This window comes from Sitophilus oryzae, unplaced genomic scaffold (genome assembly GCF_002938485.1).
Source record: "Sitophilus oryzae breed Bouriz unplaced genomic scaffold, Soryzae_2.0 scaffold_1639_pilon_pilon, whole genome shotgun sequence".
Lineage (NCBI taxonomy): Eukaryota > Metazoa > Arthropoda > Insecta > Coleoptera > Curculionidae > Sitophilus > Sitophilus oryzae.
In genome coordinates, this window is record NW_022146324.1 from 1,049,406 (window position 1) to 1,076,306 (window position 26,901).

The 26,901-nt window shown below is 32.2% G+C and overlaps 1 protein-coding gene across 1 annotated transcript in view; it reads right to left on the reverse strand.

The window, feature by feature from the left end:
- LOC115880582 (ras-related protein Rap-1) overlaps positions 1-26,901 on the reverse strand; it is a 501,592-nt gene that overhangs the window by 81,072 nt on the left and 393,619 nt on the right. The window contains exon 4 of the mRNA XM_030897843.1: positions 3,400-3,630. Coding sequence (XP_030753703.1) covers positions 3,400-3,630 — 231 coding nt within the window. The remainder of the gene's footprint in view (positions 1-3,399; positions 3,631-26,901) is intronic.

The following is a 26,901-nucleotide window of genomic DNA, read 5'->3' on the forward strand; positions in this document are numbered from 1 at the left end:
TTATTGCATTACTGGTTTGGATTAGCATATAGTCATTTTATATTTTTGGAATGTGTACAGCTGATTTTTCAGACCGTAAGTGCTATTTTTGGTATTCGGTGACTTGTTCTGAGAGTTTTTTTTATACAGTAACTGGCGTATAAAAGAGGGTGACGTATTATAAGTGTCTGGCATATGAGTAACCACTTTTGAGGACAGTGTTTATGACTCTACATTTATTTCTACTGATATCGAAGACTCCTGCTACTATCAGAGAGTCTACATCCACTTCCGTTAGTCTGGAGACTGCCTGCCTACCTAATTCTACGTCACAAAATTTAAAAAAAAATACAGATAAGTTCTAAGTTCAACACACACAAAAGGTATTCCCTAAATTTTTTTTTTACTTTGAGACAATATTTTGAATATCTGTGTAAATTGTTGTCATTTATTCCATATATTATAGTCAAAATTTACCTTTTAGTTAACATTATAAGTCATGCTTTGTCCTTAACGGTACGTTTTACTCCAATATGATCTTTTTATGTGAGAATCGCTAAACACGGATTCATTTTGAAGGTTATTGTACACGACTTGTTTCGAAACATCATCGTATTGGTACTTACATAAATTTCACCTGTTTATATATTACGTAGTATAGTATACTGGAGAGAACTCTAACTAAATTTGAGTTTACTTAAAGTAACTAACTGATTTCATTGGGATAGATTGAAACTGGGTTTAAACTGATTGATAATTGTGTTCGTTTTTAAATAAATGTTCAACGTGGGATAGTTATATCTGACTTTTTATTCTTGATGAACATAATAGACCCTTATTGCTGTTGATTATTTTATTTTAGCTATTTCATGATCAAATTTTCTTACTGGTTTCTGACTTTACCTTTTCATACACCCGAAGTAAGTGGCGCCCTTTTTACTGTCTTTGACCATTACTATTTGAATGCTTAACATCAATTTTAGAATCTTTGCGTAGCCTATACATTATTACTTTTATTTTATTATTTAACAACATTATTAAGTCACCACAGGTCACCAGCCTTACCTACGAACCCAGCTCTCCTCTAACCCTGAGCAACGGATACCTTTTTCTTTCTGTTTGAGTGATGACAGAAAAAGTCGTCACATTATCAGTTGAGATACTGTATTTTTTATAAAAATTGAAATAAAGATAGACAAACTTTCTTTTAGACACTAATTAAAACTCCTGATAGATTTAATAGCTATTTTTTTATAAAAATAAAGAAAAATTATGAATATAGATGCTCCTTTAATTTTATAAAATCACAAAACTAGGTTAAGGCTAAATTTTTAAAAATGTTGGCATAATCGTCAAAATCAATCAACGCTATTTTGTGTTGCCATAACTCGAAGTTCAACAAATGCAAATGTCAAAATAACGTCAGCGCTAATAGTGGAATTGCGGCAGTATTGGACTTTGCCATATCTCTATTGTGAATGATTGTAAACTAAAAAGTATAAAGTGTAATTGAAACCACTAATTTATTCCATTAATTGCGAGGTTCTGAATGAAGCTTTCCAAATAGTATTTTTTTGATATTGATGTTTTGGCATATGGCTTTAACACAATGAATACGTTCAAAATTTTACTACTTTTCCGGTTTTACGGCAGCAGCTAATGTTTAGCATTCATTCAAGGTGGCATGATTGCCCAGCAATGCACCAAGGTACTGCAACCATATTTGCTTCCCTTTTGGTAAACACTCGCAAATCCAGTTTTTCAACAGGATAATGCATGAATACATATGGCCCCCGCAACTTTACACTTTTTTAAGCTTGCTGTATAAATATTCTTCAGTAACCCCCTCGATCTCCAGACTTTTCTTCAATTAAATTTATCTGGAATATTATGATGGGAAAAAGACTATGTAATTTGCTACACTTCCACAAACACTGGAGATTCTATGCAATAAAGGTCAGATGACCAGTGGTACCATATGTCAGTGCATCCAGTCGATGCCGCGACGACATTACAAGTATAGAAAACAGAAGAACGTTTAGCATTCATAGTAGTTGGGCCCATTGTTGTCTATTGTTGGCTATGAGGGTATATATATTTTTATTTATTAGAACGTGTTTTCTTTCCACAAGTTCGTTATACATTACTTTAGTTTTTGCTAAAATACTTTTAAGACCCACTTTATTGCTGGCTGTATTTAGTTTATCAATTTTTGCTTGTAGTTACTCAGGACCACTGGCAATCAAGACTATGTCATCAGCAAATCTTAGATGGTTAAGACATTCTCCATCTATTTTTAATCCTTTGTTGGTCCAGTCCAGTTGACAAAAGATTTCTTCTAATGTCTTCATGTGCAGCGTCTAGCATGTTTTGTATTCTGTTGTTTATTATTTTTGTGAATATCTTGTATGCTACTGGTAGTAGGCTTATTGAGCTATAGTTTCTGATGTTTTCTTTGGTGCCTTTCTTATGAATTAGAATTATGTTGGCGCTATTCCAGTCTTGTGGTAGGTATATGTTTTCTCTTTAGACAATTGGTGTATATTTTTGCTAGAAAGTTCTCCTACCAGCGTACATAAGTATTTCAGCTATTATTCCGTCATTCCTTGCTGGTTTTTTATTTTTTTTATCGTCTACACATCATTAACATTAATATGGCCAATGGACCAGCTACGTCGAAACACCGGTTCCCGATAGATCACCGAAGTGAAGCGACGTAAGGCAATAATAGTAGATGGACTTAGTTGTTCCACGGCAAGGGTGTAAAAGTCTATTGACACATACTGCTGATTCACGCCGGTTCAAGGCCGTTTATTTTATTGTAAGTTTATTGTAATCTTTGTATTACAAAAGAACATTATTATTGCGTACCTATGTTGAGGTTCTAATGTGATGATCCAACGCTGAAACCAACTTTGATGATTTGATGGAATTTTAAATTTGTAGTAACTTGAACAACATTTCATAAATTAATTATCAAATTTTAATTTTAAATAACGAAAGTACAAATAACAATTCGTCAAAGTTTGGCTTTTAAAGTAATGATTTTTTTCTGCCGGAATAACTGCCGTTCCTTTTGCACCCAAGCTTTTCAACTAAATATCCTATTCGAAAATCCATGGGCGTACCTATTTTTATATCGAGTAAAAATTATTTTTAAATGGCGTAGTTTAAAATTCGAGAACGTTTTATTTTTTGAAAATAAATTTGTGTGTCTCTAAACTATCCATTTTTAATCTTTCTACAATGAGTGTTAATTTCTGATAAGTTTTATATCATTTATGAATACCTAATTCGTCAAAATTATCGATTGTCATACCCCAGCCGTATTTGACGCAGTCTTCTTTCGATCATAAGGTATGTTAAACCAATTTTTGAAATATAAACATTGCTTTTTCAATAAAATATAGCTAAACTTACCTCTCTGTTGCCGGTCAAATCGACTTTGTTCCCAACGACAACGATGGGCACGTTGGTCGAACACTTGGTCTCGTGGATCTGATCCCGTAGCGCTCGGGCCTCTTCGAAGGTGTTCGTGTCCGTGACGTCATAGACCAGTACGAACGCGTCCGCCGAAGAGATCGACAGCGCCCTCATGGCGGGAAATTCGTAAGCGCCGGAAGTGTCGAGAATATCCAGTGTCAGATGGACCTGGAAAAATATTTTTTTTAATATTGGAAGTTTAAAAAAGTTAAGACGGAAGCTGTCTGTATTTTAATTAATTTACTTGAATAATGAATAAATTACTTTCTATTTTACTACAATAATAGAAATAATGAGAAAGCCTGGGTATTTAAACAGCAAAAGAAAAATCTAATAAAATAAAAAAAATATTTTTTTTACGATCGTGGAAAAAGTAGCTATTCTTTACATTATTATCTGCTGTATTAAATGTCAATTTTTTGCACTAGTGTACTTTTTTGCACAAAAAACTTTTTAATAAACATTTGAATAAGAATTTCAAATCGATAATGGTAGAAAACATGTTGTTTGAAACATGTGCAAAAGGCATATTTGTTGAACTTGATACACTTGACACATATTTGATTACAACTCGTGACAAAGTCGAGAAAGTTTAAAAAAAAACTACAATCAATTGTTTCAAATGGATTTCGAGATATCGATATTTGAATTCAGAGTTCTTATAGCGCGACCACTGTCGAACACCAACTCGATTCCACTTATTTTTACCAAAAGTGCAAGTGTTAGTGTAAAATTTACAAGCTATAGGGAAAATTACGACTCGTTAATACATAAGCAAATAAAGTATCGCGAGACAAGATGTACACCCTTACGTAGAATTTTAAGTACTGAGGTCCACGTCTGTTTCAATGTACACAGTTTCTCGGTTTATTTCATACGTTTGGCAACGTTTTTACTGTTCTCTCTTTGTTCAGTACATTATAAACGCATTGTACTATTTTTATATACCTAAATCTCGACCCAAAAGCTAACCTTTGCCAGTCTTTAGTATATCAAAAACAAAATGAGAAACGGGTTTTATTAAAAAAAAGTAACATTCAAAGTTTAGTAAGTAAAAAAATACAATTCTTGTTGCCAAATAAATAAAATACAGCAAACCCGGAAATATAAATTTTAAATATTGACGTTCTACTTAGTATAAATGCAATATAATCTTAAAAAGACTAAATAAGTGTCTAAAGTATGTAAAGGCGACGGTCGTTGAGGGGAAACATTTTGAAATAACATAATTTAAGTGTAATATACATGAATTATTTTATTTCAAAACGTTCCCGATATTATCTGAAAAAGTAACTTAAAAATTTAATTCTGTGTTATTAATTAGACTGTGCACTAGTTGGGTAAGTTTCGAAAGCTCTGAACGTGCTCAGAATGTTTTACGTGCGCCAGGTCTAGCGAAAATACAGTATTCTGAAGTTCGAAATGCTCAAAGAAAAATTGCGTCTTAGAATATGAAAGTTAAGCACCGTCTACATATAACGTTTTTTCTTACGTCTTTGTTGTGCGATATTTTTATATTTAGGCTCACCTTTGGATTATACCGGAGGTGACATTCCGCTGTTGTAGTAATTAGAAATTTTAGTTTTGATGAACTATCTTTTGAGCTTTAGTTTAGAATTTATTCAATAAAAAGTTTAATTTGTGTAAAGATTACTTTTACCAAAATAATTCTTCTTCAATTTATTGTACTTCAATTATTACTTCAGATATTAAGCCTCGTCTACATATAACGTTTTATTTTTGTTTGACGTCTCACCCGTTCAAATAAAACATAGCAAGTAAAAAATTGTGTGTAGTGGTAAAAAAGAACATTTTACTTAAACTGAATTAAGAGTCTATTACGCTGTACTGTTCTGGTCGCTCTCAGGGGTCGGGTAAAGCGGGTGTGTGGCCAAAGGAAATATATATTATATTTCAGAAATATGCCTAAGGCTTAGCCCGATCCTGTCGGGATAAGCCACATCCGAAATTCCAAACACACGTGCTTTGATTAAGGTTTGCAGAGCTTCAGCATTTGCCATAAAATACCGAGCAATTTGTTACAAAACTATATAAATTATATATCACAGTAATCAGAAAACTTCAATCTATTTCCGTATTGTAACGGAATTTTAAATTATCTTTATTTTCGAGAAAATTTAGTCCAAACATAAGGAATATTTTGTTGATGTGTTACCATCAAAATCTTAAAAATAAAGAAGTTGCCTAAAAATGTGCTGCAATACGGATAGATATAGTATAATCCTTTATCTTTACCCAAGCAGCATTTGGACGTCGGTCGGGACAACGTTGTGTCACGCGACAAACGTCGGGGCGCAACGTCGGCATAACCTCGTGCCATCCCTAGTCTGCACTAGTTTGGAGAATAATTTTTGGGTCGAAACGACGTTGGATGCCGACGTTGGCTAGAAGTCTAATTTAGTACAAACTGCAACGTTGTTTAAAATCCTAATTCACAGAAATACAAAACTAATATGGCGTCTAAGTCGCGTTTTATCCTAAATTGGGATAATTATAGTAAAAATATTATTTTTACGATTTAGTTAGAGACATATATGTCAGATGGCAGTGAAGGAAAACAAAACAAAAGTTTTTAAGTGTGGAGGATGTTTGTGTCGTTACCCAAGGCATAAAAGTTAAACGCAAACAACTTTATTGATAAATGTATTGTTTCTACTTTGAAAAATACTAATGGGCCTTAAAATTAAAGAAGTTTTAAAAATTTTCTTGATTTTTTTTTTAGTAAAATGAGAATAATTTATTCGCAGTCGAAAAAATTGTTTCCGCGTGTTTTTTAGGGTCAAATATTTTAAGTTAATGTATTCAAAAAGCAGGAATTGCTATTTTAGGAACGAAACATTTTCTTATCTAACAACATGGCCGCTTTCCTTTGTTCTTTTGGAGATTAAGATGGAGTAGTTCGAGTAGTCGCATACTGGACTAATAAAGTCGCAGTTCGGCCTTAACAGGTAGTATACTAGTCGCAAGATTGCCTAATTTAGTCATCCTAGAGTCTAGCTTGTGCCGCCCTCTATAATCTAAATAAACGAGGGAGTGGATAAACTATCGGTAATATATGTCGATGTATATTTAAATTTAGTTTTATATGTACCTTTCTTATGTCCCATTTTAATTAAGTTTTTTTTATAAAAACAAAAACAGCACTGAACTGTCTGACTGAACAGAACAATGAAGTGAAAATTTAAGATTTAAGGTTATGGTTCAATACAGTTGCAAAAAGGTAGTGACTCGATGTCCTACCAACGTAAGAATAAGGAAATCTAAACAACGTTGGAATTAGTAAAACAGACGACGTTTGCATAACGTTGGAATAGGTCCTGAAACTGACGTCGGAAAACTCTATATTGTCCAACGTTGTAACTACGTTGTCCGGATCACCTAAAGATCACTTAAGCAAAAAAAGGTTACAAGAAAACGTTTATTCGACGTCGCAGAAGCTTCTACTTTGCTGTAGTACTAGTCCAATGTCGGCACAACGTTATAAACACGTTTAAATTTATTTTAATACCCAAGTTAGGGAGCTAACTATTTTTTGTAACTAATCCAACGTTGTGTTTAGTAAATATGTGGTCGCAAGTCGTGAAAATGCTACTTGGGTAATTTCCTTCTTTATTTGTGTAAAAATACCTAGCCAGTTTTACATAAAACGTTAAATGCCGAACGCTTATTTTGCCACTTTTTCCGACTAGTGAAATGGACTCTTAAGACAAAAGACACCAAAAAAATATAAATAATTTGACAAAAGGTAATATGTTTAGCATCTTTAAAACTAAAATAATTTTGGACTTCCATTGTCTTCATTTATTTGTCTTATTAGATTAACACAACGTTTCGGAATCATGACTGACCATTATCAAGTGTAAACTAAATTAATTTCTAAAACTACTGAGCTTTTATACTACAGCCAGGCATTCACCCTTGAAGAAATTGGGTACAGTCAATCGTGAGGTTATCCACTTAGAGTGCCTGCACTGGTGCGCTTTATTAGTGGTTGCCATATCGTTAATAGTTCCGTACTGGGATTGCTAGAAATGTTGTTATTATTTGCAATAAAAATGGAAATTAAAATCTTTTATTTACAACCACATATTATGTAATACTGACATTACTGACTTTTAAAAAAAAATTGAAAGTGTCAAATTATCAACATTTCTTCCATTTTCCATTTCCCTCACCCATTTCCCTCACTCGGTTTTTCTTATTTCTCGCCTCATTTAATTAAGGAAAATATTCTTGTAATATCTTTATTAAATACTTATCTAACATCAATAAAAATAAACAAGAAGATTAACAATAATAATTGAAGATTTTAATACATTTATTTGTTGAAGGTAAAAATGCTAGACTTCTTTGGCTTAAAACCTACATTCTGGCATTTTAAAAAAGCGACGAGTTTGTGATATTTTGATATGTCAGTCTTTTCCCTTAATTCTAGTATTGTCCGTATCAAGCTGTACGTAGCCCAAAGAGTAGATGGCTTTTTCTGCCTTGCCATGTCGCTAAAATATGCCATCAAGACTGTCTCCGAAGCAATATTCTTAGCATTTTTTTTGCCACACCATTTTCCGTATATTTTCAATGCTATTTCATATCGCCCCCTACTGTTCTCTGGAAGTAAACTGGCTTTTGCTCTTTTTGCAGCTTCAGTAAGTTCTGGTGGAGTACCAATATTAAAATAGTCTTTATTATCAGAACTTTCCGACAACATTCTGGCTTTCTATGTTATATAAATTCGAAAAAACGAATGAGAAATTCAAAACTGTCACTTAGTTGTTTGTTTTGCTGTTGAAGGTTTGCGCCATAACAACCACTTGTACCGGTAACTATAAATATGGAAATGCCAAAACAGAACACGACACATTTTCGCATTTTTTTTTTCAAATAAAATACTTTCCCTATTTTTTAATTAATGATGTGGTTGTAAATAAGATAGTAGGTATACAAACCTCGGAGGAAAGTTGTCATTATTGTCTCGAGATTTAGTTAAACTCTCGACAGTAATGAAATACTTCCCTCCTCGGTATGTAATATACTATAAATTTACGCTTTTCCCAATGAGGTTCCCTGTGGACAACCCGAGCTTCTGACCACTTTATATTGTGCTGTTTTGACTAACCATCGTCCTCAATACCTGACTTTATTGTTTCACCTTTTTGTACATGTTTTTTGTGCTCGCTAAGTCGTACATTTAGAGAATATGCAATCTGTAGACGGGGCTTTAGACGGGATCGAATCTGGGTCAGAACTAGAGGCGAAGAAAATAGAGCAAAAGAAGAACAATTCAATGGATTTTGCGGCGGCTATCGGCTGGAAAAACCCAATTTAAAATTAAATTATACCGTGATATTTTAAACAAGATTTATTGTTGGTTTAAATCTTTTGCCTTAGAGACGAGATTTCGTAATGCCTTACGTGACTCTTCGCCTTAAATGTAAACATACCGTGCTGGCAACTTTTGGGTCGGTATTTACATGTGTGGAAGTAAATCGCATAGGGATCTTTATTAAGCCGGAGTGAGAGAAATGCGACGCATGCAACAGGCGTTGCCGGTACGCCTTCCCTTATCATGACTCGATGTCCTACCAACGTAAGAATAAGGAAATCTAAACAACGTTGGAATTAGTAAAACAGACGACGTTTGCATAACGTTGGAATAGGTCCTGAAACTGACGTCGGAAAACTCTATATTGTCCAACGTTGTAACTACGTTGTCCGGATCACCTAAAGATCACTTAAGCAAAAAAGGTTACAAGAAAACGTTTATTCGACGTCGCAGAAGCTTCTACTTTGCTGTAGTACTAGTCCAATGTCGGCACAACGTTATAAACACGTTTAAATTTATTTTAATACCCAAGTTAGGGAGCTAACTATTTTTTGTAACTAATCCAACGTTGTGTTTAGTAAATATGTGGTCGCAAGTCGTGAAAATGCTACTTTGGTAATTTCCTTCTTTATTTGTGTAAAAATACCTAGCCAGTTTTACATAAAACGTTAAATGCCGAACGCTTATTTTGCCACTTTTTCCGACTAGTGAAATGGACTCTTAAGACAAAAGACACCAAAAAAATATAAATAATTTGACAAAAGGTTTTTGACATATGTTTAGCATCTTTAAAACTAAAATAATCTTGGACTTCCATTGTCTTCATTTATTTGTTTTATTAGATTAACACAACGTTTCAGAATCATTACTGACCATTATCAAGTGTAAACTAAATTAATTTCTAAAACTACTGAGCTTTTATACTACACCCAGGCATTCACCCTTGAAGAGATTGGATACAGTCAATCGTGAGGTTATCTATCCACTTAGAGTGCCTGCATTGGTGCGTTTTATCAGTGGTTGCCATATCGTAGATAGTTCCGTACTGGGATTGCTAAAAATGTTATTATTTGCAATAAAAATGGAAATTAAAATCTTTTATTTACAACCACATATTATGTAATACTGACATTACTGACTTTTAAAAAAATTGAAAGTGTCAAATTATCTACATTTCTTCCATTTTCCATTTCCCTCACCCATTTCCCTCACTCGGTTTCTTTTATTTCTCGCCTCATTTAATCAAGGAAAATATTCTTGTAATATCTTTATCAAATACTTATCTAACATCAACAAAAATAAACAAGAAGATTAACAATAATAATTGAAGATTTTAATACATTTATTTGTTTAAGGTAAAAATGCTAGACTTCTTTGGCTTAAAACCTACATTCTGGCACTTTAAAAAAGCGACGAGTTTGTGATATTTTGATATGTCAGTCTTTTCCCTTAATTCTAGCATTGTCCGTATCATGCTGTACGTAGCCCAAAGAGTAGATGGCTTTTTCTGCCTTGCCATGTTGCTAAAATATGCCATCAAGACTGTCTCCGAAGCAATATTCTTAGCATGTTTTTCGCCACACCATTTTTCGTATATTTTCAATGCTATTTCATATCGCCCCCTATACTGTTCTCTGAAAGTAAAGTGGCTTTTGCTCTTTTTGCAGCTTCAGTAATTTCTGGTGGAGTACCAATATTAAAGTACTCTTTATTATCAGAACTTTCCGACAACATTCTGGCTTTCTATGTTATATAAATTCGAAAAAGCGAATGAGAAATTCAAAACTGTCACTTAGTAGTAGTCGCTTTGTTTTGCTGTTGAAGGTTTGCGCCATAACAACCACTTGTACCGGTAACTATAAATATGGAAATGCCAAAACAGAACACGACAAATTTCCGCATATTTTTTTTTCAAAATAAAATACTGTCCCTAAAATATGATAGTAGGTATACAAACCTCGGAGGAAAGTTGTCATTATTGTCTCGAGATTTAGTTAAACTCTCGACAGTAATGAAATACTTCCCTCCTCGGTATGTAATATACTATAAATTTATGCTTTTCCCAATGAGGTTCCCTGTGGACAACCCGAGCTTCTGACCACTTTATATTGTGCTGTTTTAACTAACCATCGTCCTCAATACCTGACTTTATTGTTTCACCTTTTTGTACATGTTTTTTTGTGCTCGCTAAGTCGTAAATTTAGAGAATATGCAATCTGTAGACGGGGCTTTAGACGGGATCGAATCTAGGTCAGAACTAGAGGCGAAGAAAATAGAGCAAAAGAAGAACAATTCAATGGATTTGGCGGCGGCTATCGGCTGGAAAAACCCAATTTAAAATTAAATTATACCGTGATATTTTAAACAAGATTTATTGTTGGTTTAAATCTTTTGCCATTAGAGACGAGATTTCGTAATACCTTACGTGACTCTTCGCCTTAAATGTAAACATACCGTGCTGGCAACTTTTGGGTCGGTATTTACATGTGTGGAAGTAAATCGCATAGGGATCTTATTAAGTCGGAGTGAGAGAAATGCGACGGTATGCTGTTGCGGCGTTGCCGGTACGCCTTTCCTTATCAAGTAAGGTAAAATCACGATCGTAAACCGCTTATTTTTAAAAGATTTTTATTTCGAAAAGATAACTATATAAAATAATTAGATATCGTTATTAGTAGCGATGGGAACTATCGAATGAATTAGACTATCGAATGGTTACTGAATGAATGATTTCAACTATCGAATGGTTTTATTCGAATAAAATCATTCATTCATTTGTATACTAAAGCATATGTGACAACCTCGCCGTGCGACTAACTGGTTATCGTTGCGCCACGAGCCACAACTATCGAATGCTTTTGATAAATGAAATTTAGTATTCGTTTGATTTTTGTGTGCTTTAGTGCATTATTAGTTGTTCCGAATTTTTATAACTTCTCCTTGTAAATTCTATGCTATTTTTGCGTTTATTAAAATATTTAAATTACTAAAATAGTAGTTTTTTTTAATTGACGATTGTGTGAAAAAATTTTCCGAAAATTTGTGTGATTTTCCGTAGCCCGATCTTTCAATTATTTAATTTTATATGGTATATTATGGTTAGGTTAGATTGCATTTTTTTAATGGGAAATTTTGAGAAGTAGCAATTTTTAAGAGAAATTAGATGAACTTACAATTAATTTTTAAAATACATATTTGTATTTTAGATGTTTTAATAATATGAATTAGTTGAACTTAATAATCATATTTAAGTAATGTAGTTAAGTAAATGGTTATCGAACTCAAATTTTGGGGTGAGAAAATTAAATTGAACGTTTTACACTTGCCAATTTAAAAAAAGTTAACAATGTTTGTATTTTGTTTATGCTAATTCTCTTACATGTAGTTTTTGCGAAGAAATATTTCATTTGTTTTTTTAAAGTAAATGCCAGTAAAAGTAAATATTATTTTAAATAGTAATATAAAGTAATAAAAAGTAATATAAATAATTTTGATTTCTAATTTTTTATTTATATTTTCCTTCCATTACACTGCATGCTTAGAAAATTAATAAATGTTTATATTTCATGAATTTAAAATTTGTTGTTAATATAACAAATTAGTTCTGTAATTATTATTATTTAATAAACCAACGTTGCCACACATTTAGAAACTATATTATTTTTAAATAGGATCTAATATAAATACTTTTGACTTCTATTTGTTGTTTATATTTTGCTACTACTTAAAAAAAAATGTTTATATTATTAAATGATTTTAAATTTTGTTGTTAATAGGTATAATAAATTATTACTGATATTATTATTTAAAAAAATTCAAATCATATAGACATACTATCCCTAACTAACTAATGCTAAAGAATAATATTCTTTGCTAATACCAACGAATACGAATATATGGCAACAGCGCCCTTCATAATGTATTTTCTGTGTAAATACTAGCACCTCAATAAAAAAAATATAACGTGTCCTTATCTTTATTTGACTCCGCAAAAAATCAAAGATGCCGGCTTCTTTCATAGCATTGCCAACGACAGCTGTCGGGTTTCTAGGAAAGAAACCTACGTCGCCGGACGACAACTAAAATCCAGTTTATATTTTATTAAAATCGATCTTGACGAATAAATGAATTTGATAAATGAATGAATTTTATAAATGAATGGTTTTTGCTGCCGAATTACTAGAATACAATATTTCAAGGCAGATGACGCATCTATTCGATAATTTTTATTCGAATAGTTTTCGACGAATGTTTTCTTACTAGCTATCGAATTATTCGAATGAATTGCAACTATCGAATGTTTCGATAGTATTCATTCGATAGTTCCCACTACTAATTATTAGATAGAGCACCTGAAATGGAATTATAAGGATATCGTTAGGGTGTCCATTTTTTTATAAGGAGAAAACGTTTTTTATAAGGAGAAAACGTCAACTTTTTAACACATAACACGCCATAACCTAAGAACTTAAGAACCACTTTAGATATTAAAACTTTTTTTTTATTTGGAATATCGGATCTTGTACAATATGTTTAACAAAGAAAAAATCGATAAGGTTGTTTTTTTCCATTCAAAAATTTTAAACAACATATCCATCTACTTTTAGTGCATAACAATTTTCAGAAATCGTGCAGCTTTTTTATTTAGAAAGATTTTCACATACTGTCTGCGAAGAAAATATAGTAGAAATATTAAGAAAGTTTTTGAAAAAAATACAATCAATTGTTTCTAATAGATTTCGAGATATCGATTTTTGAATTCAGAGTTCTAATAGCGCGACCACTGTCGAACATCAACTAAATTCCACCTATTTTTATCAAAATGCAACTGTTTTTAACTGGCATTTAAAAATTTACAAAAGCTATAGGGAAAATTACGACTCGTTAATAAATAAACAAATAAAGTATCACGAGACGTAATTAAATCGTGAAGCTGAACGCATGATATACACTCTTGCCTAGAATTTTAAGTATAGATTGGGTCGACCGGTCGACCGCGACTAATCTGCTATATCCCCTTCCGCGTCTCTTAGCAATGTGCACAGTTCCTCGGTTTATTGCATGCGTTTGGCAACGTGTTTACTGTTCTCTCTTCGTTCAGTACATTATAAACGCATTTTACTCTTCTTACATACGGAAATCTCGACCCAAGACTAACGTTTGCCAGTCTTTAGTTCAATATACATATAATATAAATAATAAATATATAATTAAAATCGTATAAACTGTTATTAAATCAGCACATGCATATTACTACCGAATATTAACTAAACAATAAACTGTGCTATTACTATGCTTCTATGATCATATCTGAGATTATACCAATATAGTTAACTATGTGTGTTAGTATTAAACAACCTCGTTTTTAATCAAAGTTACATAAGGCTCAGCTATAGAGCGAGTGGTTAACTTCTAATGTGCTTCTAATTTACATTCAAAGTCGCTAGTATTAAATTTTGATGTTGGTAGAGCGATGTATTACGGAAGATAACTAGCTTTGTTAAAGCCAAATGAAATTTATAAAGGCAAAGTTAGGAAACGGATTTTAAGACAGATCTTGAGTGAATATCTTTAAGAAAATTTACATACTGCACAATTTATGACATGCAGTAGGAATAAAATATTTTCAAGAATTACAATACTAAATATTTTTAAATTTATAGTATACCGATATAGATCACCGAATTATATATTAGTTCAGTAATATTATGGCTCAAATTGCGATATATCCGACAAAATTCATAAAGTTTTCAAAGTTGATGGAAATAATCAGTAATAAATAATAAACTGAAAAGTTCCCACCCCTAAATAGTGTGCGTCATCCCCCAGGACATCGTTTCTACCCCCATTTTGAGTTTTTTTAGATAATCTCGGCAACGGTGCAATTCTCGACAAAAATACCTATATAGAAAATTGTTCTTCATAAAATTCTCTATCAAAAAAGTAATTACACTTTTTTTCTAAAGTTAATAATAAAGTGGCAAATAGGGCGTAAATATAAGGGTTGGTTATGACTAGTACTATCTGCAGTTCAATCTAATTTAAAGTTTAATGTTTAACGCTAACAAAAAGCAGTAACCACTAAATTATACTTAGAATTTTAATATACGTTCTTCTCTCACACTCCTCTACCCCTATAAAAAGGATGATTTGTACTTATTTCCACATCACCCTAGAGGTAAAGTATTTGATGCGTTTTTTAAAGTGGTGTCCCCTGTAGGTCTAATCCACTAATTATCAAATGTTAAAGATGGGATTTCATTTAAAAGTTTAAAAGTGCGTCGTGCAAATCGTGTAAAGCCGATATCTAGTTTGAGCATGGTCTATGCGAAAGGCCTAATGAGGAAAACTAATAAAGCAGCTTTATACCAGATTGTGATTATCCGATTTATGTACTTCAACAAACTTGTTGGTAAAGCCAACAACATTGTCATGTTGTCAAAACTACCACCAACTTCTGCTGCAACTCGGCAGCACTCGTATCGGTTTTTTCACCAAATTCAAACATGGAGAGGAGTTATGCTCAAACCTACCGACTGGGGGTGCAAAAAAGTTGGCGGTATATTAACCCCAACAATGACAAACAAAGAGCCAGCCCCTGCATCTGTTTTAACGCTTATTTCATGTTCATGCAAATTAGGGTGCGAATACAGATGTAGCTGCAGAAGAGCAGGCTTGCGTTGCTCTACAATGTGTTATCATTGCCACGGACAGTCATGCTTGAATGTTGAACCTATGGAAGATGACGAAGATTACTAGTTAACATTTGATAATTAGTGGATTAGGTTAGGTTAAGGGATACCACTTTAAAAAAAAACGTATCAAATACTTTACCTCTAGGGTGACGTGGAAAGAAGTACAAATCACCCTTTTTATAGGGGTGGAGGAGTGTCAGAGAAGCACATATATTAAAATTCTAAGTATAATTTAGTGGTTACTGCTTTTTGTTAGCGTTAAACATTAAACTTTAAATTAGATTGAATAATTGCAGATAGTGCTAGTGATAACCAACCCTTATATTTGCGGTCTATTTGCCATTTTATTATTAACTTTAGAAAAAAAGTGTAATTATCTTTTTGATAGAGAATTTTATGAAGAAAAATTTTCTATATAGGTATTTTTGTCGAGTATTGCACCGTTGCCGAGATTATCTAAAAAACTCAAAATGGGGGTAGAAGCGATGTCCTGGGGGATGACGCACACTATTTAGGGATGGGAACTTTTCGGTTTAGTAAACCTCATGCTATCCCCAACAAACCTACCAATTTTCAAAACTTTCTGAATTTTGTCGGGTTTAAATCGTAATATTACTGGATTATATGTTTTGTGTGTCTATTTATATTATTCTTCCCAGGTTATAACTGATTCGACAGAACATTTTTAAAATACATAACAAAATGTTTATCGTATCCAGAACTGTTATGAATATATTCTAGAAAGTTTCAAATAAATTTTTCTGTAAAATAAAATGGGAAAAATTTATTCATCATTTTTAAAATTTACATAGGATTTCCTATTTCCAGGTCGGCGATACAACAGACGGTATAAGAATTTAATATTTGTTAGATAAGTAGTAAGCGTAAGTTTTTTTATAAAATTATTTTAATAATACAATATCATAATATGGCTTTATAAATTGAAAATGTATGAATTAATAGTGCAAATTAATAATATATTAGGCCAAAATATAGTAGGTGTATAATACATCCATACACGATTAACATTTGTTAATTACTACTAAAAGGAATTAAATGTCAAACCATTTGTGTAGAGCAGTAAGTAATTTTGTTAATTCGTTAATACCTACCATATTGCGTTTTATAGTTAAAAATAATTTGGATTAAAGTCGTGGGAGCATAAAATTATATAAATATAAAGTACAATTTGTATAACAGATATACAGGGTCCGGCAATAGTGCGTCGGGCATCTGTAGCTCCTAGAATAAAAAACTTGAGAATTTTGTTTAAGTGCAAACCTAAAGTATGTACCAGGATGTATTTCAGGAAAATATGTAAACTTCAATACGGTGGCTCAAAAAAGTGTCAGTGGACCTGGATGAAATTTTTTTAAATGGAACACCCTGTATATTTTTGCATTTTTGGCTTCCTTTCAGATCACTTTACATAACCCTAAGATATGAATAAATATATTTCGATAGTTTCAGTGATATTAAAAAATAAATCAAAAATATATATTTTTCAGCCCTTCTTAAAAAAATTATTAAAAATACAAGAACTGTTCTGAAATCAAGACTATTTTAGGTATTTACTTTAGATGGTCTGTAATTTCTTTGTTATAAATATGAAAATCGTAAATCATACAGGATGTTCAAAATTCTACGCCAAACTTTCTAAAATATAAAATAATTTTTCTTCGTTTTTTTAAACGGAACACCCTGTATATTATTTTTTCAATAGACGGAGAATTAAAAAATGTACATTTTTTGTATTTACAGTATTTCAAAAGTTTTATATTTCATATGGCATTTTCCACAGTAAATTTTTATCACAGCCACCCAATGATTTTTCTCTCGTATTTTACTTAAACTTTCTAAAATATGAAATATTTTTTCTTTGTTTTTTTAAATGGAACACCCGGTATATTATTTTTTTATTAGATCGAGAGTTAAAAAATGAACATTTTTTGTATTTAGAGTATTTAAATTTTTTTAACGGTTTCGCAGATACACGCAGTATTATTTCATATGGCGCTGTCAGTGGTAAAATACGAGAGAAAAATCATTGGGTGGCTTTGATAAAAATTTACTGTGGAAAATGCCATATGAAATATAAAACCGCAAATATCTGCGAAACCGTTAAAATTTTTGAAATACTGTAAATACAAAAAATGTACATTTTTTAATTCTCCGTTTATTGAAAAAATAATATACAGGGTGTTCCATTTAAAAAAACGAAGAAAAATTATTTTATATTTTAGAAAGTTTGGCGTAGAATTTTGAACATCCTGTATGATTTACGATTTTCATATTTATAACAAAGAAATTACAGATCATCTAAAGTAAATACCTAAAATAGTCTTGATTTCAGAACAGTTCTTGTATTTTTAATAATTTTTTTAAGAAGGGCTGAAAAATATATATTTTTGATTTATTTTTTAATATCACTGAAACTATCGAAATTTATTTATTCATATCTTAGGGTTATGTAAAGTGATCTGAAAGAAAGCCAAAAATGCAATAATATACAGGGTGTTCCATTTAAAAAAAATCATCCAGATCCACTCACACTTTTTTGAGCCATCCTATAGAAGTTAAAATATTTTCCTGAAATACATCCAAATATATATTTTACGTTTGCACTTAAACAAAATTTCTAACATTTTTATTATAGGAGCTACAGATCCCCGACGCACTGTTGCCGGACCCTGTATTGTCCAATTTTTTTAAAATATACAGAATGTCTCTACCTGATCTTGCACGAGAAGTTTTAGAGAACTATAGATATTAACATTTTCATTCTTGAAATAAATAGAAATCGATTTTATTTGAAAAAGTAACTAATCATTTTTTCATGATTCCAGCAACAATCTATACTAATATATAAAATCCTTAAGTGACTGACATACTGATTAATCACGATCCTGCTCAAACCACTCAACGTAAGAAGCTTAATTTTGGCATACAGGTTGATTCTAGGGTGTAGAGTTTCGATAAGAAGGGATTTTTCGAAATTCCAGTTCCAAGAGGGTGAAACCACCCCTCAAATATTACAATATTTTTCATTTAAAAAACGGTCAAGTTTCCGAAAAAAACGCTTAAACACGTATATTTTATTTTGTTTTTTTACATATTTTAAGATTTTTTAAAAATGTATACAGGGTGTTTCGAAAAATCTGGTCATTGATTAATCACGATCCTGCTTAAAGCGCTTGACGTAAAAAGCTGATTTTTGAAAACAGATTGACTTTAGGGTGTAGAGGTTCGATAAGAAGGGATTTTTCGAAACTCGAATTCTAAGGGGGTGAAACTATCCCTCAAATATTAAAATATTTTTTATTTAAAAACCGGTGAGTTTTTCGGAAAAAACTTTTATACACGTATATTTTATTTTGTTGTTTTACATATCTTAAGATTTTTTATAAATTTGTACAGGGTGTTTCATAAAATATAACCATTGAGTAATCACGATTCTGCTTAAACTGCTGGACGTTTAAGCTGATTTTTGGTAAACGGATTGACTGTGGGGTGTAGAGGTTCGATAAGGGGGGGTTTCTCGAATCTCAAATTCCAAGAGGGTGAAAACGCCCCTCAAATATTACAATATATGTTATTTAAAAAACGGTTAGTCTTTCGGGAAAACGCTTGGACAAGCATAATTTGTTTGTTATTTTTCCATATTTTGAATTTTTTTTAAAAATCATACAGGGTGTTCCACAAAGTTGGGTAATTTCTTCACCACGATTCTGCTTAAACTGCTTGACGTAAAAAGCCTATTTTTGACAAACGGATTTTTCGAAAGTCAAATTCCAACGAGATGAAACTACCCCTCAAATATAATAATATCGCCATATTGTTTTTTTTATGCTGATATAAATGTGAGAAAACAACCTTTTATTTAAAAAATTGCCGACGTTTCGTTATTATTACCTGTGTTTTCGTCTTTATCAAGGCTGAAATGCAGAGAAAAAAACCCTACTTAGACTATAAGAATCATTGTGGATCAGAATTATTCTTATTTCTCTATTTCTCTTCTACTTTTTTAATTTCTTGTCAATATAGACAATATTTCATGGCTAATATTACTGTGGGTTTGCCCAATAGTTTCATTCTTCTTTTTTATAATAAATAATATACAGGGTGTCCCAGAAATAAGTGCAGATATTTTAACTGGTAGTATAGTTCAACCCCAGAAACACGCCTATGAGGTTTTTTTTGCGAAAAAAAATGTTGAAAATTTTATATTTTTCTTGACATTTTCCGGAAAATGTTGAAAAACTTTTGAGTGCCACTGTTCACTCCCCGGGAAATTCGTTTACCGGGCATAGAGAGTGTCGGAGAGAATGCAACGTTGCCACCTCCTACCATACCCACATTCTGCATGTTTATCTATAAATTCAATTATTTTAAGTTGCTACAGAAAAAAATACGAAATTAATTTTATTCATATTAGTGTAGATTGCTCTACTAATTCTAGAGAAACGCGCAATATTTTAAATACTTTTTACAGTGGAGTAAACTGAAAAAATAAATCTTAACAATTATTATAGCTTCTTTTTTCGCCATATTAGGAAATATTTTCAATCGTTTCACAATTGCCTGAGAAATTACGATCGATGCCATTTACCATCCAGTTTTACACAATAAAATGCCATCGATCGTAATTTCAAAATCAGAAAACTTGCCGCCGTTTTTTCCAATGAAATGGGCGGTGGGGAGAAAATTACAGATTTCTGTATTATATTAACGACATTATTAATAGCATGTCCACAAAGCATTGACACTATTAGAAATCGATCTAATTTCTAATAGTATCGAGCTTTTAAGATTCGAGACAGCGATCGGAGATTGTGTTTAAAGTGTTGTGAAATGTTCGTTAGTGCATATTTTTGTGTCGGTAATCGGTATCCGTATAGACAAATCGCGATGGAGTATACAATTCCGGAGAAGGTGGATAGTGGATATGCTAAGAGCATACTTCCTGGCAGGGGAAAGCGCTGTAGAATCTCGGAGGCTTTATTCCGAAGAGTATCCGAATAGACAAATCCCTAATGCTCGAACCTTTGTAAGTACGGTTCAGCATTTGAGGGATTCGGGAAAAGCAACGAAGAATTGCTGTAAAACGTTAAAAATTCCATGCTCAGAAGAAGGAGAGCATGTATTGGAAATGGAGGTCGTCATTTTGAACAATTATTATAATAGTATGCAGTCAAGAAGCGAAGGGTATACCGGGTGGTGCATCATCGTTGGAAATATAGGATATCCCATGCAAATTTTGAACTGTCCAGATATTGGATCCCCTTGTTCAAATTTGTAGGGGAGCCAATATTTCCACAGTTGAAAATTTGCATAGTGTTGTTAAGAATTGTAGTGAAGTGTTGTTAAGTGTAGTGTTATGTGCAGTTTTAAGAGTGGTAAAATGGAAAAAACAGAAAGCTTTGCAGTTGTATCTCTCTGCTATAGGGATATCTTTTTTATTGTTTGGTAAGTTTTTTTTCTTTTAGTTTATTTTGTGGAATGTGGAAAGTAGGGCTACTGGCGATCACCCACTTAAAAAAAAGTAACACACCGCTGCAGAACCTCTTGGGTGGTGTGGAATTTTGCAAGTACTTTTTAAGTCTTTCTAGTCGATGCGGCAACAGCGGGCGGCGAACAAGCCGAGATCCGCGAGATCCCCGGCGGCTCTCAAAATGTCGCAATTTTTTTTTCAAACTTTCAAAGTTAAATAACTCGGTTATTTTCAATTTATTTTAAAAATGGTAAAGAGAAAATATGTTTCTTTTGACCAGATCTACCACCCCTTAAAATATCTGCACTTATTTTAACTGGTAGTATGGTTCAACCCCAGAAACACGCCTATGAGTTTTTTTTGCAAAAAAAAATGTTGAAAATTTAAAATTTTTCTTCACATTTTCCGGGAAATTTGAAAAAACTTTTTAGTGCCACTTGTTTATTCACCGGAGATTTCACTACGGTATATCTCAACCTTGCAGTGTTGCAACCTCCTATGTTATCGAGATTCTACATAGTTCGGCGGAACATAGTTCTACATTTATAAATTCATAGACAAATTTCTACTCAAAAAATTAGGAATGGTAAATTTAATCTTTTATCAGTGCTCATTATTAATAATTATAGAAAAAAAAACACATTAATTATTTTTAGTACTTACCCTTTCAATGAAAACTTAACAAAAACCACCGAAAATTAACTAAAACATTACGTTTTTGACGTTTACGAAAATCTTTGTTATGCTGCAAAATAACTTTATTTTGGAATAAATTTAATAAAATGATTCATATTATTCACAATCAGGTCACAAAAAGACATTCCTAAAATGTTTATCGTAATGTAGAATTCAATTCAACAAATTTAGAAAACAGCCCAACGAATAATCGATTCATTTTTGTTTTGTTTGTTTTCTTTCATGTTTCTCTGTTTTATTTGAACCACTGTTTTACAAAACACCTTGAAAAACGCACATTACTTTGAATACCTTTCTGAATGAATAAATGTTGAGAATTATTCTCTCTTATTGCCACTTTACGAACTACTTTCAATCTAAGAAAATACATGTTTCACTCAACAATTTTAAATAGGTATTTTGTTTTTTCGCTATTTTTTCGATGTATTTCGACAATTCCATCGACAGCCTAACCGTCAGCCAAGAGCGCCGCGTGTGAACTGGTCCTTTGAGTCGCCGCGCCGGTCGCCGCGCCGTCGTGGCGGGCTTGCGTCAGACGACGATGTTAAGCAACGTTGCCGTAGTTACAACAACTTCAAATTCAAGACATTCGAAGCAATCAAACTCATATTAAATTTTAAAAATAAAACAGAGAAACATGAAAGGAAACAAACAAAACAAAAATGAATTGATTATTCGTCGGGCTGTTTTCGATGTATTGAATTCTGAATTACGATAAACATTTTAGAAATTTCTTTTTTGTGACCTTATCAATAACCAATTCATTTGTGTTTTGTTTGTTTCCTTTCATGTTTTTCTGTTTTATTTTTAAAATTTAATAAGAATTTGATTTCTTCGAGTGTCTTGAATCTGAAATTGTTGAAACTACGGCAACCTCGCATGACGCAAGCTCGACACGGCGGCGCGACAAAGGAGCAGTTACCAGTGATGCGCGGGATGATGGAATTGTCGAAATACATAGAAAAAATAGCGAAAAAACAAAATACGTATTTAAAATTGTTGAGTGAAACATGTATTTTCTTAGATTGAAAGTAGTTCGGAAAGTGGCGGTGAGAGACAATAATTCTCAACATTTACTCATTCAGAAAGGTATTCAAAGTAATGTGTGCTTTTCTTGTGATGAGGCCTATATGAAAATAATGTGTTAAAAATGGGGACTGTTATTTTAGTAGTTATTATAATAGCATGTACAAGTAAAGCAGCACAGTGAAGTGTATTTTAGTTAAGTGTATATCGAAAAAGAGAACTGTCACAGTTACATCGATCTGTCATAAGTATCTTTTTTTAATGTTGGGTAAGTTTTTTAATTTAACTTTTTTAGCACATTATTAAACATTTAACTTTTAATTTATTTTATGTAATAATATCACAATCTTAAAGATGTAACGCATCTCTGCAAACTCCTCAGGTGTTGTGATTTTATGACTTACTTTTAACATATACTTTCTTGTCCCTATGGCAACACAGTGCGTCGAATTAACTGAAATCCGGGGTTGATCCGGGTAATTGGATGTAGTTGGCGATATCTGCCGGCGGTTCTCAAAATGTTGCGATTATTTTTTTAAATTTTCAAAGTTAAATAACTCGGTTATTTTCAATTTATTTTAAAAATGGTAAAGAGAAAATATGTTTATTTTGACCAGATCTACCACCCCTTAAAATATCTGCATTCATTTCTGGGACACCCTGTATATGTTACAGTAAAAGTTGGAAATCAGCGATTGTTAACAATTACTAGTGAAAGCTAACATTCACTGATTTTCTAAGGCTACTCCAGTAAAAGTTTAACAGCTGTTTTTGAAACCAACTTCTACTAGTGAATGCTAACATTCCCTAGACTATAGCAGTGAGTTTGAAAAATTCAGTTAGCGCGGTTGCCACATGTTGTGAAGTATAAAAATAAATAAGGATAAGTTGATTAATAGGCAATATAAGGATAACATTAAATTGGGTTCAACGTTGGCAACGTTGACATATATACGCGTAAATTCGCTTTGTTTTTTGTGGTTATGTTTTATGTATAATTATTTTATTATCGTTGTAAAAATTGCTGTGCCGTATTTTCCATAAGGAAGAAATTTTCTTCGAAATTTTCTGTCAAAAATTAAGGTAAACTAGGCACTCTGTAATCTGTATACGCAAGAATGGAATAGTGCTTGTTTTTCAGTTTTGCAATATAACGAAGTCATAGCAAAAGTTAAGCATGCAAGAGAAAAAGATATTAAGGAACCTAGTGATTATGAACTTATTAAATGTTTTGATATGCTCGAAGTATCGGATTTGAAAAAACGAATAACTCCCTTTGAAGAAAATTCGGGCATATTTTACTTTGTCCACGGTGAAGAACTTTATTAAAAAAACCTTGTACCAATAAGTAATCTTATGTTTATGAATGTTTTTTTTTTAATTGTTTTGTACGCTTTAAAATGTTTACTATATTTTCCCTTTTAATATTTAGAAGGTTATGTCGTTATTTTCTATAATTTTTAATAAATATACTAAAGAAGTAAATTGTAATTTTAAGATATGTGAATCACCTTGAATGTTTAGGTGATAAAATATTCGTAAAAGTTTTATTTGTTCTAACTTCCACCAACATTCTTCCTCGCCACACTCACCCTATGCAATAGAATAACTTTTACTGGCAACCTTTAATAAATGTTACTTTCACTAGTGAATAATAAAAATTCCTAGGAAAAGTAGACAAATCTCTTTAAAATTCACTTTTCAATTCGCATTTCCTAGTGAATGTTAACAATCACTAAATTTCGAATTTTCACTGTAACATATACCGGGTGTTGCATCGTCGAGCGGGACATAGGAAATCCCATGTAAATTTTAATGTGGTCAATTATTGGCTTTTCTAATTATTTTAGAGAATAATTCTATTTAGGTTTATTGAAGAGCACTAAAACCCACATTCGAAAGAATAACTTTAGATATTTTTGATTAGCCCGTTTACGAATTATCGCCGATTTCTTTTTAAATATTTCTCCTTTCTTAGGGCCTTGTATTTACTTATGAGCACCAGTCAAGGTAAAAGATAACTGTCAAATGAAGTTGTCATTTCAGAAATTTATGTATTTAGTGCTTTATTATTATTATTAAAAAATCTTACCTCCATTGAAAATATTAGCCATGAATTACACTACCGAAGAAAAAGTATTGATGATTAAATGGTATTATCAAGGAAATAGTTATCAAAAAGTGTCGGACATGTTTGCTGCTCTGTATCCGAATAGACCGATACCTGGAAAATCTACAATCGCAAGGAATATCCAGAGATTTGAGACCAAAGGTACCCTAATAAATAACTGCAGAGGTGAAGCAAGGCAGGAACAAAGAGAAGATGCAAGAAATGATTCCGACTTGGAAGTTTTATTGTGCGTGGAAGAGAACGATGGAAAGAGCAGCACAAGGAAACTTGAGGATGAAATAGGAATAGATCACACTAAAATACTATTCCTTCAAATATGAAAAGCACTAATAGCTACGAGATAGGGACGAAATACGGCGGCAGGCGTTTTGTTTTGATATGATGGAAAGAGCAAACACGGATAGGGAATTTTTAAAAAAACATGTTTCACTGACGAATGCATGTTTACCTTAAATAATGAACCCAATGTTCAAAATTATCGATATTGGAACAAAGAAAACCAACACAGGTTTGTCGAAACAAGGACGCAATATCCACAGAAAGTAAATGTTTGGGCAGAGATATTCGGACACAATATTATCGGGCCATTATTTCTTACGCGAAATTTAAATGCAGAATATTATTTAGAACTACTCGAAAATCATATTTTATCTGCTTTACATGATGCCTCTAGGAAAAATCAGGAAGTTTGGTACCAAATGGATGATTGCCCGGCACATAGTACCCGGGCTGTTTGGGAATATTTAGCCAATAGTTTTAACGAAAACGTTATTGGCCTAAATCATACAGTAAATTGGCCGGCAAGGTCTCCTGATATTTCGCCAAATGATTTCTTTCTCTGGGGCCATTTAAAAAACAGGATATACAAGGATTAAAAATATCCAAATCTAGACGAGTTAAAAAATGCTATTTCTGCCGAATGCAATAGAATTTTAGTTTACCAACTAGCGAATGTAAGAATAGAATTTTATGATCGCTTAGGTTATTGTCCAGCAGTCGATGGAGGAATATTGGAACATCTTCTTAAATCCTATAGTTCTAACAATTTAATAGTACCTAAATTAATAAGTTATTGAATATTGTAATAATACTATAATTAACCTTGTAATTGATTACTTTATTTTACTTTAATTCATATTAATTTGTATTTATAAATACATCTTTAAGATTTCCGATGTAGGAATGAGTTTTCAATAATAATAAAGCACTAAATAGATAAATTTCTGAAATGACAACTTCATTTGACAGTTATCTTTTACCTTGACTGGTGCTCATAAGTAAATACAGGGCCATAAGAAAGGAGAAATATTTAAAAAGAAATCGGCGATAACTCGTAAATGAGCTAATCAAAAATATCTAAAGTTATTCTTCTGAATGTGGGTTTTAGTGCTCTTCAATAAACCTAAATAGAATTATTCTCTAAAATAATTAGAGAAGTCAATAATTGACCCCATTAAAATTTACATGGGATTTCTTATGTCCCCGTCCGACGATGCAACACCCGGTATAATAAATAGCTATTACTTCAAATCTAAATAGTTTAAAACACTAAGATGTGAAACTAATACCAAACGTTTTTTTATCCTTAAACTATTCTCTAGGATCACGTTTTGTTAGAGGAAAATAGAGATTTTCTTTACAGTATTTTGAGCAAAAACACCGAGGTAATTTCCGCAAGCTCTTCTTTAAGGCAAAAATAAGCGATAGCGCGGTTCAAGTGACACAGAATTACCGCCCGGCATCTATCTTGTTGCGTTCACACGCCGAGCACACCGGCTATGAGACATTATAATCACTCTATTGAGACGAAGCGCCCTGTTCCGAAATCATTTAGCGTCTCTTTGTCGCGAGTCTTTAATACCGACGTTTTTTGTTGAACGAAAAAGGTTTTAAAATGATTATTTTCCTTAAAGGAGATGTAACCTTTTACAAGATATCCGTTTTGTTAGATGGAATTAGATGGCGTAATAAGAAATAAGTCATAGTAAAATAAAGTAGATCTCAAAATGAATTTACCAAAAACTAAAGTAATGTACAACGAATTGATAGAGAGGAA